Raw genomic sequence first — 16,667 nt, 5'->3', positions numbered from 1 at the left:
CACTGTTAGGTTAGGTCATGGTTAGAACTGTAAACGTAGTTCGTTGACTTCGTCGCGTCTTACCGACGAAGTTCTAACGAACTCCGTAATTAATAACACAATTTCCAGCCGTTTGTTTTAATCGATAGAACCTATGTTTATAAACCGCTTTATTGAATCAGTCGAAATAAAACTATTAAATTTTGCAATTTCCCGAATTATTTTAATTAAAAGCGTATATGAATTCAAAGATTCTCGATTTCTAAAAAATTACGAAAAACAAATTTGTAATCAGTTTTTAACTTTAGTACACCAAATAAACCTGAACTGTGCATAGAAAAATGAATTGCAATTTTTATATTAGATAAAATATGAGAAAACTGAATCACGGGCCTTCCAGATAAAAAGCTTACACTCATTTACGGAAAAAAAGAAAAGTTAAAAAAAAATTGTACATTTTATTCTATAGTATATTTTATATAATTAACTGTACAAAGTAAAACTAAAAAATTCATTAATAAAACCAATTAAAAAAAAACTAAAACTGAAGACTAATAAAAGCTCCCTCATAATTATTATCCAGTGATAAAAGAATATCTGAAAAAGACAGTTTCATAGTTTTTAATATCCCAATAGTTGCTTGCGTCTAACAGACTAATCTACGGTAGCCGGGATTAAACCGGAATGTTACAAGTCTATTACAAAGAACGTTATTTATAGTTCAAAGCTTTATGCACTACAATTTACGAGATTTGTAAAGTAAGAAGTTTCCTGATTTTAGAAAAGTCTTTGTCATCTTTCCTGTTAATCCTCCAATAGTGAATAGAAAAACAAATCCTATAGATCAAATTATTTGGGGTGATTTTTTTTTTGTTATTCCTTGTATAGTGGCTATTCATCTAAAGATTTTAATTCCTGTTGGTACTGCAATAATTATAGTTGCGGAGGTAAAATATGCTCGTGTGTCAATATCTATACCTACAGTAAATATGTGGTGTGCTCATACAATAAATCCTAAAATACCGATTGCTAGTATTGCATAGATTATTCCCAGATGTCCAAATGTTATTATTTTTCCTCTTTCATTTGTAATAATATGTGAGATTAATCCGAATCCTGGTAAAATTAAAATATATACTTCTGGATGTCCAAAGAATCAGAATAAGTGCTGATATAAAATTGGGTCTCCTCCACCCGTGGGGTCAAAAAATGAGGTATTAAAGTTTCGATCTGTTAATAGTATTGTAATTGCTCCGGCTAATACTGGTAATGATACTAGTAGTAAAACTGCTGTAATAAGGACTGATCAACAGAAAAGGGGTATTTTTTCTATAGTTATTCCTTTTGGTCGTATATTTATAGTTGTTGAAATGAAATTGATTGCTCCTATGATTGATCTTAAACCTGCGATGTGAAGTGAAAAAATAGTTAGGTCTACTGAAGGTCCTGAATGTGCAATTTGGGCTGAGAGAGGGGGGTAAACAGTTCATCCTGTTCCTGATCCTGACCCTACGATTGATCTTGCAATTAAAAGTGAAATTGATGGTGGTAGTAATCAAAATCTTATATTATTTATTCGTGGGAATGCCATGTCTGGTGCACCGATTATTATAGGAACTAATCAGTTTCCAAATCCTCCAATTATAATGGGTATAACTATAAAGAAAATTATAATGAATGCATGAGATGTTACGATGGTATTATAGATTTGGTCATTTTTAATTATTGATCCTGGTTGTATTAATTCTAATCGAATAATTATTCTTCTTATTGTTCCTAGTAGTCTAGCTCATAGCCCAAAAATAAAATAGAGGGTTCCGATATCTTTATGATTTGTTGAAAATATTCATTTATTCATTAAGAATGGGATGGCTGATTTAGGCGATAAATTGTAAATTTATTTAAGGTTTAAACCTCTCATTATGTCTTATATTCAATTATGATTCTATATTGCAAATATAGAGGTGCATTATTTGCTAAGGCTTATTTACAATAATAATTTTAACTTTGAAGGTTAATAGTTTTTTTAACTTAAATCCTTCTTTAGTTTAATTTAAAGATTATTATTATTGGAATTCCTATAAAATTTAAGATAATTGGGATAATTGATTCTTTTTTTATTAATTTTTTTATTTTTAATTTATTTGATTTGGTTATTGTAGGGATTATTATATTTAGGTATATGAATGTTGATAAAATTGATGAAATTAATATAATGAGTGGGATTATTGGTGTTATACAAATTGTTGATTTCATAATTATCCATTTTATTAAAAATCCTATAGTTGGAGGCATACCTCTTATTGATAATGATGAGATTATTAGGGATATTTTTGTTAAATTTGTTTGATTATTGATTTGGTTTAAAAAATTGATGTTATTTTTTTTAAATGTGTTTATTATAGTTATAGTTTATTAGATAGTTATAGTTTATTAGATTTTTAAGTTTAATTTTTCAACAAAAATTTTTTTGTTATAATAAGATATTTATATTATATCATTCAATTGATTAATTATTATATTACAAAAAAAGAAAAAAGATAATTATATTATAATATATATATTATATATAGTAATATATTTATTTAAATATATCTATTTCTCCCTTTAATATTTAATCTTATAAAATATAATATTTTAATATATAAGAGTTATATAAATTAAAAAATTTATTATATAATAAATAACCTCTTATATTTAATTAAGAATTTTAATATAATATAGATTTTTAATTAAATGTAAAATAGTTTTTGTAAAGATAATCATCTAAAATAAATTATTTAATTAAATGCATCAATTAGATATTTAATAAAAATAATTCTTATTTTTAATTAAATAATTAGTTTATAAGGATCTAATTAAAAACAACTTTTAATTAAATTAAATAGGATTTTATTAAAAATAATTTTATTCATTTTAATAAATTTTAAAGTTTAAAAAACCTAAGGAATATAATTACATTATAATAAGTATATATAAAAACATATAATTATTAAAAAAAAAAAAAAAAAAAAAAACCTCATGGTCTAATTTTTAATTTGAGGTTTAGTTTAATAAGATAATTACATATGTTTTATTTAAATATTTATTTTGGTCTCTTAAAAACAAATTTATTATTATAATATTTTTTGTTAGTAATATCAATATCATTTTCTGTTTAAGTTCATTTTTATGTACTTAGAACCGTCATTTTTTTTTTTGTAAAAAAATTATGACATTTAGTTTAATTATTTATGCTTGTGTGATTTTTGAATGAAAAATTTTACATTCATTTTTATATTTGAACCATTTTTGTAGAAATTGTGATAATGTTAGGGGTAGCTTTATCTAATATTTTTGTGGCTTTTGAATATCAACTTTTAAGTTCACTTTTTATTTATTTAATTACTGTTTCTTATTTCAATTAGGTAATGTTAGGGGTAGCTTTATCTAATATTTTTGTGGCTTTTGAATATCAACTTTTAAGTTCACTTTTTATTAATTTAATTACTGTTTCTTATTTCAATTAGGTAATGTTAGGGGTAGCTTTATCTAATATTTTTGTGGCTTTTGAATATCAACTTTTAAGTTCACTTTTTATTAATTTAATTACTGTTTCTTATTTCAATTAGGTAATGTTAGGGGTAGCTTTATCTAATATTTTTGTGGCTTTTGAATATCAACTTTTAAGTTCACTTTTTATTAATTTAATTACTGTTTCTTATTTCAATTAGGTAATGTTAGGGGTAGCTTTATCTAATATTTTTGTGGCTTTTGAATATCAACTTTTAAGTTCACTTTTTATTAATTTAATTACTGTTTCTTATTTCAATTAGGTAATGTTAGGGGTAGCTTTATCTAATATTTTTGTGGCTTTTGAATATCAACTTTTAAGTTCACTTTTTATTAATTTAATTACTGTTTCTTATTTCAATTAGGTAATGTTAGGGGTAGCTTTATCTAATATTTTCATTTAAATTATTAGCTTATGATTTTATTTACTGTTTAAGCTATAATTAATTTAACTTCAGTTAGGGGTAGCTTGAAGTTATGTTTTCACAGGGGAGAAGATCCTTTTTTAAATGTAATTTATTTGGTTTTTTGTCTTTAAAATTTTGTTTAAGGTTCCTTTAAAATATTATTTTAAAAAAAATTTGATTTTTGTTTTAAAATTTGGCTTTAAATTTATAACGCATGTAAATTTTTGTTAGGTTAAATATCCTTAATGGTTTTATTTTATTTTCAGTGTTAAGGTTTTTTAATTTAATTTTTTAATTTAAGTTATATTTTTTAGAACCAAAAAATGTTGTGCCAGCATTTGCGGTTATTCCTCAGGTTCAAGTTAATTTTTTTAGAATTTAGTCTTATTTAGTTTTAATATTTTGTATTTAGGTGAAATTTATATAATAAATTTTTTTTTTTCTATGTAAGTTTGAGTTTAAACCAGGATTAGATACCCTGTTATTCTTAATTAGTAATTTTTTTCTAAGGTAGTATATTTTTTATAATTGAAATTTAATAGATCTGGCGGTTTTTAAATCTTTTTAGAGGAACCTGTAATTTAAATGATATTCCACGATTTTTTGTACCTTTTTTTTCTTGTATATCTCTGTCGTTGAGTGTAATGAAAGTTTATTTTCTTTTTCTTTTTTAAGATTTATGTTAGGTCAAGATGCAGTTATAAGAAGGTTATTATGGGTTACATTAATTTTTGTTTTTTGATTTTTTAATTTGATTAAATTTGAATTTGGATTTAATAGTAATTTTTTTTAATAAAATTTTTGAATTTTGCTCTTAATTATGTACATATCGCCCGTCACTCTCATAAATTGAGATAAGTCGTAACAAAGTAGATGTACTGGAAAGTGTATCTAGAATCGGACTTTGGTTTATTCTTATTTACAATAAGATTTATTACTGTTCAATTCAGTTGAGTCTGATAGGTTTTTTGCAATTTTTGAATTGCAAATTGCCTTTGATTTTGAACAATGAGCTCCCTTTGGTTTGGTAAGTCTTTATGAATTAAACTGTCAGAGAATAATTTTTTAGGCTAAAAATATTTTTCAACTATATTTACATTATATTTATTTATTTTTTGGATTTTGAATTAACAGTTTTTAACATTTCATAAAACATAAACTTAATTAAAAAATCTTTTTCATTAAGATTACAGTTTTTATTTATTATTATTACAGATCCGTCATCTTTCACAGATCAATCTTTTATTTTTATTCCACTCGGGTATTTTCAGTTCCTACTTCTTAAACCAGTTTCCAATGATTCAGGTTATAATTCCTTTCAGGTAAATTATGATGAATATTTTCAAATTGTTAAATAATTATTTATTTTTATGAATTACTGATTGTTGTCTTATGAATTTATTATTAAAATTTATTGCCTTTTTAGAACAAACAAATGTATCACAACATTGTCGCTGAACAAATTATCGTATCCGTGGACACACTTTTTATATTACGAAGCATGTTTGTAAAGTAAGTACCGTTTTGAAATTCCGCCGCTGCTACGCTGCGGTCGACATTCCACACATGCGCAATGTGTACCCGCAGCTGTTGGCAAGCTACAGATGCCATAACGGAAATATCCGACTGCGTTTACGTTTGTTTGTGAGTATTTAAAATGTCTCCTCTAATTGAGAATCCTGCCGACTGTAAAGTAAGTGGTGCGATTCGTTTTCTTACTGTTAAAGGCATGAAAGCGGCTGAAATTCAACGTCAGACCAGTGAATTGTATGGACAAAATATTATGAGCGATGGAATGGTACGAAAATGAGTTAGAGCTTTTAAAGATGGCCGCTACAATTTTTATGATGAACGGAATGAACAATCTTCTGTCATTACTGAAGATTTGGTGCAGAAAATTGATGAATAAGTAAGAGAGAACAGAGACGCTTTAAGATTGCTTCGCTACCTGAAGAGTTTCCTCATGTTTCATTAAGTGTCTATGAAATTATGACCGAACGCTTAAATTATCGAAAATTGTGACCGTGTTGCAGTGGTTATTAAGTCAGGCGGCATACTTCTATGACGGCAGTGTTCAAAAGATCGTTGCACGATACAAGTGCCTTAATATTCGTAGCAATTATGTCGAAAAGTAGATTAAAGCACAGGTTTTCACGTGAAAATAAAATTTTTAAGAAAAGTATAATTTTTTTTTAATTTCAAAACAGTATTTACTTTAAAAATCATGCCTCGTATTATTAAATGAATTTTTTTTTATTTCTCCATCAATTAGTTCAAATAGTTTTAATTGTAGGATAAAAATTTTACCAATGGGATTTATTTTTGTTTTATGTAACAAATTATTTGTCGCCACATTTGTAACACTTTGTTACAGATCGTGTTTTATTAGCAACTATAATATCTTGCAAACTAATCCTTAATTATTTTTTTTAATGGATGGGAATTAAAAAAATTGTTTCATCTTCAGTACATTCGTTTATATAAGAGTATTTACTATTAAAACAAACTTACTATATTTTCTTTTAAATTTTATTATTTCAAGTACATTATTAAGTTTTTGTACGCTGTCTAGTACTATCAAGTACTGCTCTACCTAGCGGCACGATTCGTAAACCCACCTTTTTTAAAAAAAGGGACATATTCGAATCTCGCGGTTCATCAAATGGAAGAAAAAAACGTTTTCTAACTAAATTCGAGGTATTTTTTGAATGTATTCTTTATTACAAATCTAATTGAACTGAAATATAACTTTTCATGCTTATTTTTTAATATTTTCCCCATCTTCATTTCAATTTTTATGTTTTAATATTATTCCCATTTTCATTTCACTTTTAGGTTAGGTCACGTTTCGAACTGTAAACGTAGTTAACTTCGCCGTGCTGTCCAGTTCTACGGACACTTACCGGCGAAGTTATAACATACTTCTTGATTTTTAAATATTTAAATACAACAGTCAAAATTTAAATAGAATGAATTTACTAACAATAAGACACCTAAGTATTTTGAAATTATTGAATTCTATTATCAGACATTTTCTTATTTACAAACGAAAGTTTAAATGATATTTTTTTCAAAAACATTTGTCAAATCTTTAGTACTGGGTTTGAATTTAGAATCTAAATTCTATACAGAAAATAAATTACCTACAATCTATACTCAAATTGATTACTTTCTAAAAACGAAATCAATCTCAGTGGAAAAAATTAAATTAACTTTAATGAGACATAAAAATGCTCAGAAATGAACATCTTAAATTAAAAGGTGAAGGTGCTTGCCTCATACTTTTTCTGGTACAAGTACTACTCGTACTTCAAACCGGTTCAAGAAAAATTTCAATAAAAAAGCATCCTTTTAATCTTCCTTCATGAATATATCATTATACGGTTTAGAAAAAATGCACAGAATAAACACATAATTCATAACCACGTAAAAAATACGAATAATAAAAACCGTACAGAAAATAAACAGAGATTAAATAATAGATGAATTTTGAATCCTGCGACATTATTTAAATCGTAAAATATTAAATAAAATGCGAATAAATTTTTATGACAACAAAATTTTATAGTATCGGATTTCTTAACCAGTAATTTCTCAAGAGGTTCAACAGTAATAAAAATTTTAATAATGTTTTTACAAAAAAACATTTGCTATATTATATTTACTTCGACTATAAAAAAAGAAAGTGAGATGGAGATGGATTTGTTTTTTACAGAAATAACCACAAAATCGTAAAATTTAACTGTAACTTACAAAAACGTTATACGTCTGACTATTAAACAAGGTATTTTTTCATACAAATATCATAAATTAAACTGAATTTTCAAAAAACCGCTTACTTTCAATTCTGTGCCAACAATATAACACAATTCAAAATGTTAATGGCCTATTTAAATTTCCAAACTATAATTTTAACTGTTTAATTATAATGAACTCATTCCGAAAATTTTGAAATATGTAATTTAAATATAAATTTAAAATAACCTTTATTTTCCAGGCTTCAATAATTTTTTTTATAACCCCTATGATTAGTGTAAAAATCGAAAGGCAATTCAATTTTTTTTTTTTAATATTTATTAAGATGATTTACGAACGCAGGATGAAATACATGCTTGATTACAGGATCTAAATACCACAAGTTGATTTCCCAAACAGGCATTTTTCATTACATCAATTTTTCATGAAAGGTGGCTTTTTCTATGAAAACGTAAAAAAAAACCGTCATTGTTTTTCCTTATTTAGTTTTAATAAAGACTCTGTTGTGGACAACACATGACTTCCATGTACGCTTATTAAATTACATTTACACATTTAAAAAAAATTTACGGTATATAAAATTTTATTCTATTAAAAACTTCTGATATTTTCTATTTTTTTTTGTTACTGAATTATTTATTGTCAAAATGTTTTTACAATGAGAGGATAATAATTATTAAAAAATCAGTATATTTAAATTAAAAAAAAAAAGAAGAGAGATGAAGTCAGATTCGAACCGATGTGACTTCCCCTTGTAAGATGGGCTTATTGCTGCAGTTAAGGAATGTTCAATATCCATTTTTTGTTTTTGAATTTTGGGCTGTTTTGGACACTTTTGGTTCACTCGATTGTAATCAAAAGGAAAGATGCACAACTAAATTTTACAACAGCCCTTAATCTAAAATTTCAACATCCTACGGCTAAGCGTTTTTGAGTTATGCGAGATAAATACGTACGTAAGTACACACATACGTACAGATGTCACGCCGAAACTCGTCAAAATGGATTCAGGGATGGTCAGAATGGATATTTCCGTTGAAATCTGGAAACCGAAATTTTTCGCGATCACAATATTTCCTTTACCTCGCAGACAGAATAAAATAAAAAGAACATTATATTTATGCATAAGAAAAGGGTAATTTTACAATTAACAACCGCAATAAAAAAAAACTCAAATAACTAAATTATGATTTTGAAACATCTTATATAACAGATCTGTAAAAATATTTACTGTTAAAAATATTGTTAATCTTTCAGAACGGTTGCAAAAATATATAGTGTAATAAAAACAGAACTTCTTTTTACTGTAAAAACTATTTCTAGTAGAAAAAACGGATATCCGTTTCCCCTACAGATTCAGCAATACAACCATGGTAATAATTACGAGTATATAACTCGACCACCTTAACATCGAATGCGGAATAAATGTGAAATGCTGGCTATTCCTCTTCCCTTGGCACGCATACCTGCTACAATTATCGACTAGTATGGTCAGCATCTAGAAACCTACGGTGGATAATATTTTAAGTAAGAGTTTACCAGTTTACAGATACTTTACTAGTAAAAAAATTCACCCAATTACTTCCTTACTGTATTATATACACTAAGGTTAATGTACATTGATTACTTATGTAATTAATAATACATACAGGGTTCGGTGAAAAATGGCATTAGAAGAAAAAAGTATGATAAAAACCAAATTTAACGGGAGAAAATTTCAAAGAGTTTATGGATGAAGAATAGAAATCATCTGTGAACGAAGTACGAGAACTTAAAAAGAAAAATGTGTGTGAATAACCGTTTAATGGTTGAGGTTCGGCAGCTAGTTTAACTCGTCAAAGAATCCAAAGAAGGTAAAGAGTTATGGCGAAGATAGAGTGAAGTAATTTTTTTAGATAGAAGTAATTTTGAAGATAAATATTTTTAACATTCTGCAGTTTTAATCCCAAAAAAATATTTGTAATTGAACAACAAATAAAGCTGATTTTACTGCTATGAGATTTAGAATTTTCTTTTGAATTACATACTTATTACAATCTAAAATTTATAATTTGATTTTAATTTCGATTTTAATTTTATTAAGAAGATTTTATTATATATATATATATATATATATATGGAAAAAAACTGGAAATTTGTTTTATTTTTATAATATACTTCTACATTATGATTGTAAAAGAAAATCCTTATGAATTACATAAAGGGATATGATATTATTAAATTTGTATCGAAGTTAGTAAACTTCAGACGATTATATTATCTTACGGTAATAAGAAGCTAGTACGACCGACACAGGTTACACTGTCGTTTACTGTTCACGGGGAATCACATCATCGACCCGTTAAATAAAAATAAGGCTTGGTCGATCAGTACCCTAATAGCAAATTACATAAAAAATACTTTAAAATTCATCGATTTGAAAAACGAAAATAACTAAAGTAACTGTAAAGTTAAATCATACTTAATTCCGTTAATATCTACATTTTTTAATTGGATTTTTTTCTTGAAGTTTCTTCTTTACTGTAAATATTTAGAAATCAAACAAAATTTTATCAATTTCAATTTTAATTCTCTAAGTTCTTTAGACGTTTTTCTACGTTATTCGTTTAAAACTGGAGATGTACGAGATGTAATAAATAACTGGAGAGAGGGTCGCGTGCACAGAATAAGTCACGAAATTATATTTTTAAGGAAATTGATATTATTATATTTTATCAAAGTGGAATTTAACATAAAATAACGTTGAAAAGTAACAACAAACATCCACGAGAATGAAAATACATGAGATAAGTTAAATTAAAACTCTCAAGCTTACACGTTAGTTTATTAAATCACAATTATAATTAGCGAAAATTAGAATTATTTTATCAGTAAAAATTCCTTGATTAATTTTAAAGCGTTTTAAGTTTAAAAAAAAAGAAGAATACAATAAACATACCTCATCTGTAGTTTGATCTGCCTTCAGTTGCAGTTCCTGAAGTTCGGTTCGCGGCGGTGCCGGTTCTTGGGGCGGAGGTGTAGGGGCGGGCATCTTGCCTTATCTAAAACAAACAAAAAAGTATTCACTTTCAAACATCAATTAAAAAAAATATTACAATTAAAATAAAACAAAAAAATTAAATTATGCTATATATTTTAAGTGTATATAAAAATCAATTAGTATATGGTTTTCGTTCAACACTATTGTTACATATAACAAATGAATCGGAAATACTCGTACTACTGATATCCTTCCGTAGAATTCGAATGGTTTAACTCCATACAGAGAGAGTAAGGTAGATATTTTATTAATGACAAAGATCAATTATTAATTTCAATAGTAATTTATATCAGCTAAAAGTTAACTGAAATCAGAATAAACCAAATGACTTCATAAATCCATCAATTAAATAAACATTTAATCCAATAAATATGAGTGTACCAGTTAATCCAATAGATTACTAAATAATTTGTTTAGATCCAAAATTTAAATAATTTGAATTAAGTAATGAAACACGTATAAATATATATTAAAAAAAATTAATAAATCTATTCAGATGGTTAGGATAAATAGAATCATACATTTAAAGAAAAAATATTTAAATAAAAAATTTACATTTTTACAAAATTATTTATGATCTGTTATTAAAAAATCTTTTCCAAATTGTTCTACCTTAATTTTTATCGTGGTAACTTGAAAATTACTCATATTTACGCCGTTCAGACATGTAATGTAAAATTAAATTTAAACTACAAATATAATGTATTAACAACAACAGACCATATTACTTGCACACTGTATAATAGACAAAAAAAATCATACTTAAAATATGTCATTTGCAAGTAGCGAGTTAAAAAATTCATGACTATGAACAATTATTGTTCTTTTTAAGGTTTATAAGTTATATTATTGGGTAGTAATGCAACATATGAAGATTTTCAGTAAGAGAATATCGAAAAAAATGTAATAAAAAACAAACCAATTTTTTTTAAGCTTGACGTAAAGAAAACAAAAAAAAAATCATTTTTTCAGGGTTGTAAAAAGACTTAAAACCGGTAGAATTAAACCAGTATCGGTATAATGAATCAATCAGAAAACATAAATAAACATTAATATGACAACAATTTTATAATAAAAACAAAATTGATAATACAACGGGGATATATAAACATCTTCATTAATTAGCTACAATTAAATAATTGCATGCAAGCACGCAGTGATTCAGGAGGAAAGGGAAATAAGTTTTGTTTGCAATAATAATTTTTTTTTTGTTTTCGTCACTTTATTTGAACAATTTTCTCAGAATTAAATAAAGTTTGACAATAAAATGTACGCGTTTATTAATCATTAAACCACATTGTAGTACTTTAAACCTGAAAAAAACATGTTTTTCGTCACCGAATTTTTCTTTTTGCGTTAGATTCATTAAAACTACAGAAGATACAGTTGTGAGATCTGTTTTTTGATTTTTCAGATCAAAAAACATAAGAAACAATCAAGTTTACCTCTTGTATTTAACGCGTTAAAAATTTCAATGTGACCTCATTTCATCAAGGGAACTGAAACCCGGGCAAACTTTTTCACTAGTCGTTAACTCGATAACAAAGAGTTTGTTCATATGTTTATACGAACCTTTTACACGACTGCCCAAAAAGGAGTGTAATTTATTTAGGGTGTATGTGAGTTTGTTCCACAATAGCGACCCCAACGGCTGAAGCTATTTAGAAGCGTGACTCCGCGTTGGAATCCTCTTACTTTCCCGAAATGTCATAGGCCAGTGGTTCCAAAACTTTTTCGAGTTGCGGCGCCCTTTTTCAATTAAAATTTTTCCATGGCGCCCTACCCTAAGTAAAAGTATGACTACTCGTAAGCAAGAGATAAAAATAAAAAAAGTCGTGTATCTTTATTATTTTTTTTTTTACTTTATTAGCATTAAATTAATAATTATAAATGTCTTGGTTCAATTAATTATGAAACTTTTACAATATTTCGCGACGCCCCTATGAAAAGGCCACAGCTCCCCGGGGCGCCGCGGCGCACAGTTTGGGAATCACTGTCATAGGCCGGCCACACACAAACACACACACACGCGCGCGCGCGTTTAAATAAATTAAAAAAATTATATTATATACTAAATTGTCACCCGCAAGCTCTTTCATTATCATAAAAAGAGTAATGTTTTTTTTGGAAGTCGCGTTTTTTTAATTTTTAATATTTATCTCGTTTCCTTATTTCAAGCTCTACAATCGGTTTTCCAAATTATTTCCCTTTATTTATATACGAGTACATACATAGTATATATATTATATTTATATATAATATAAAACAAAATACAATAATTTATCAATAAACAAATGAAAACACTACAGTTCGCTTATGAAACAACGTCACGTAACCTATAAATAGATGAAAAGGTGAATTTTTCAGACCGTAAAAATATTCAGACACTCCACAATTCTACCTCATTTTAATAAACAGAATTAGGGTTTTTTATGAAATAATTCATTACCAAATTGAAAGTGTTTAAACAGAAATAATAATATTTATCACGCTAACATAATGACAGTAATCTTTAAAAAAAAAAAACAAATATACTTTTAACATATTCTTTCTAGATATGAGTATTTCTAGAGCTTACAATTAACAGAATTTTTAAATAATAAAAGCCAAAAGTTTTCAGATATAATTATCAATGTCTGAGCACTGTTTACAAGAAAAGTACACCCTAAAACGTTCAGAGAATGAGGCTATTCTCAAGTTCAACAATCAACAACGTTGGCGATGATATAAGACTCCGTCTCCTCTCCCTTCCCCATACATATACACACACACTAACGGAATTCACGTCACTTATATACCTCCATACTTAAAAATTTTAAGTAATACTAATAAATGTTTAAATATATTATATTTATTACTTAGATCAGTATTAACAGATATTAGTATTTTCTAATTACCATAAAAACTCATAATGTGAATACAGTATAAATATAGTTATGGACGGACTTTTTAAGGTGGTAATAGACAGTTGTAAGAAGGACACAACAGTAAATGCAGATTTTACCGATCTGTTTTTCCGGTCAACTGATTAATTCAGGTTTTATTATTAATCGTTTAAAATAACACAATCAGCACTTTTCTAGAAATATCATATTATAGTTACACGTCCATGAAACAATGATAACAGAGATTTAAATTTACAATACAGCTGGCGTAATTAAACTGCACATTTAATGAAAGGAATAGATATGTTCTCACATACCACTTGAATAGTGTTATAAACATTATATCTTTCGCTGATACAATCAATTAAAATAAATCGTTCCATCAAACCTAGCATTAATAGTAGAATTAATTCTGTTCAAATGCATGGATTCTCCTATAAAAGGCCACTGCTAAAAGGCCACTATAAATTATTATGCCACTATAAAAGGCTACGGCTGTTGTATTATTTCTTTATGCGAGTAAAAAAATCATCCAACTCCATCAAGAACTTGTACTCGTATATCACACTATAAAACCGAATATTAAAGTGTTCATTTCCAGACTCATACAAATCAATCCAGAGTTTTGTTAAATAAACTCCAAAATGGCTAAAAAAATATCCATCTCTACCAAGATTCCAGTTCATAATATTAAGATTTTTATTATATAAAAATCTCTTTTTTGAGATAATTTCCTTTTATTTTTTAGTATAAATCAGCAAAGAGGGTTATTTTACTTAATATATTCGTGATTTAAAAAACCTTCTTATGTCATCTAAATACGATTCTCATAAATACAATGTCTAAGGGAAAGTTCTATCAGGATTTTTCTCGAGAGGATAAATAATATCTTCCCGGAACAAAGCTCTTAAGAGTCGATAAGTAAATAAAAATTTTATTTAGTTTTTTATACAGTTTTCCGTTTATTTTCAACGCATATAAATCAGTGGGATTTTTTTCTCTCTATACAACCCCAACATCTAAAAGGAAATCTGAGTTGAATCTGTTCTGATTTTGTAGCCTAAGAGAGAAATTTATTCTCTATTTTCACCTATATAAAGGATTACATACATATAAACCTCTTACTCAATGTTTACTTTAAAACCAGCGAACAAGACAAGTAGCCTATGCAAACGTAATCCTACATCTCTTATCGAGTTTTACAAAAAAGGTAATTTATTTAAATGATTTATGCTTTTAATATAAATATGAATATAGTATAATATGAATATATATATAGTATTTAATATAAATACTATAAAATAAAAATATACTTTAGAATAAGTAAAATAATATTGTAAAAAATTTATCAGTAATGATATAACCTTATATATATATATATATATATATATATATATATATATATATATATATATATATAAAACATCATGTCGTGATTGATTCATAATTAATCAACACCCAGCAAAAACCACTGGAAATAAATTGATGAAAATTTGTACTCACGTTTTTCTTATGGTGTAAATACGTACTAATAAAGGATTTTTTACAATTCCGAGCTTGAAGGGTTTAAATGAACAATGAATTTACTATTCTTTTATCTCTTAATTTCTCGGTAACAAAAGGCATCAATCAACTTGATTTTTGGTGTGTGTAAATCTAACAACAAATTTGTAAATTTTTTGAAATTTCGACCTTGAAAGAGGTGAAGAAGAAAGGTAAAACCATTTTGAACGATGATTACAAATATTCATATTTCCAACTGTACTAAACGAGGTATCAGTACATTTGGGTTTGCAAATACTCTTCAGATAAATATCTACCACTTTGTTTTTTTTTTAATCTCGATTTAAGGGGTGTAACGGGTATCGGGTACTAGACTAAAAGACATAAGTAAATAAAAAAATGACCGCGACGGGAAACGCAAGCCGGTACGGGGATTCCAGTGTCATAATAAAATGATAAAATAAAAATATAATGAACAATTTGAAACCCACCGGGTTGGTCTAGAGGTAAAGCTGGTCATCGTAAATCAGCTGATTTCGAAGTAGAGTTCTAAGGTTCAAATCCTAGTATTTGGATACTAGATCGTGAATACCGTTGTTCTTTGGTGGTAGGGGTTCAATTAACCCTACGTGTCGGGAATGGTCGGCCTGAGTCTGTTCAAGACTACATTTACCGGTACAGTTACACATTAAAAATGTAATCTTGATTAATCGCTAATGACTTTAATTGTTGATGCGACTATAGATAAATATAATAACATGTTAATTAATTTTACTTCGTAAAAGAAAATAATTAGTTTTATATACAGAAAATTTAAGTGCTCGATTAAAAATTTTTACGTCAAATAGAACCAGTAAAATAAATTTCTGTTAGAACGCCGAGACACCTGCTTCCATTAACGAAGTGAAATAAATGGGTGATCTTAGTATCAATTAAATAGAACTATTAAAGAAACTGGAAATGTGGCGCACTCTTAACCATTCATTTCCGTCTCCGTGACAGATTATAGGTATTTATCAATTATAAAGCATTTACTATTGAAATTTTTCAGTATTATTTATTGTACAATTGCAAACAAAATGGATAATTCACGATTATAATTAATTATTAACAGCTGGATTATAACTGTACATTATTAGGAGTTTCATTTAGTACAGAAACCCTGATCTAATTCATGCCATGTCTGACCGGGATGGCATTTTCACACACGCTACAAATCATTCATCTCATCTTCTGAAGCAATATCTAACGGTGGTCCCGGAGGTTAAAATAAGTCTTAATACGTGGTCCATTAACCTAGTTATTCTCATAAGATTCAAAAACAACTTCTCGCCACCCCTTCTCTTATTAAAATCTTTTCATTTCGAATTTCATCGCCCCGCTTAATTTTCAACATCCTTCAGTAAAACCACATTTCAAAGCCCACTTTTCTTTTCTTTTTGTTTTTATATCGAATAGAATAATTACTTTAATTCAAATAATAGCCGAACATTCAGTAAGGTGTAACGTAGGAATAATATTTTTTTACGTTTCACATTTCTATTT

At 27.0% G+C, this 16,667-nt stretch overlaps 1 protein-coding gene across 4 annotated transcripts in view; it reads right to left on the bottom strand.

The window, feature by feature from the left end:
- The window catches only part of Snap25 (Synaptosomal-associated protein 25kDa), a 372,827-nt gene that overhangs the window by 113,064 nt on the left and 243,096 nt on the right, over positions 1-16,667 (bottom strand). For all 4 annotated transcript variants that reach the window (XM_075365355.1, XM_075365356.1, XM_075365353.1 and 1 more), the window contains one exon: positions 10,633-10,735. In XM_075365355.1, the coding sequence (XP_075221470.1) occupies positions 10,633-10,725 (93 nt within the window). In that variant the 5' untranslated portion in view covers positions 10,726-10,735. The remainder of the gene's footprint in view (positions 1-10,632; positions 10,736-16,667) is intronic.

Source organism: Lycorma delicatula, chromosome 5 (genome assembly GCF_047948215.1).
Source record: "Lycorma delicatula isolate Av1 chromosome 5, ASM4794821v1, whole genome shotgun sequence".
Lineage (NCBI taxonomy): Eukaryota > Metazoa > Arthropoda > Insecta > Hemiptera > Fulgoridae > Lycorma > Lycorma delicatula.
Note: the sequence above shows the minus strand (reverse complement) of the source record. Positions and strands in the feature narration are given on the sequence as shown.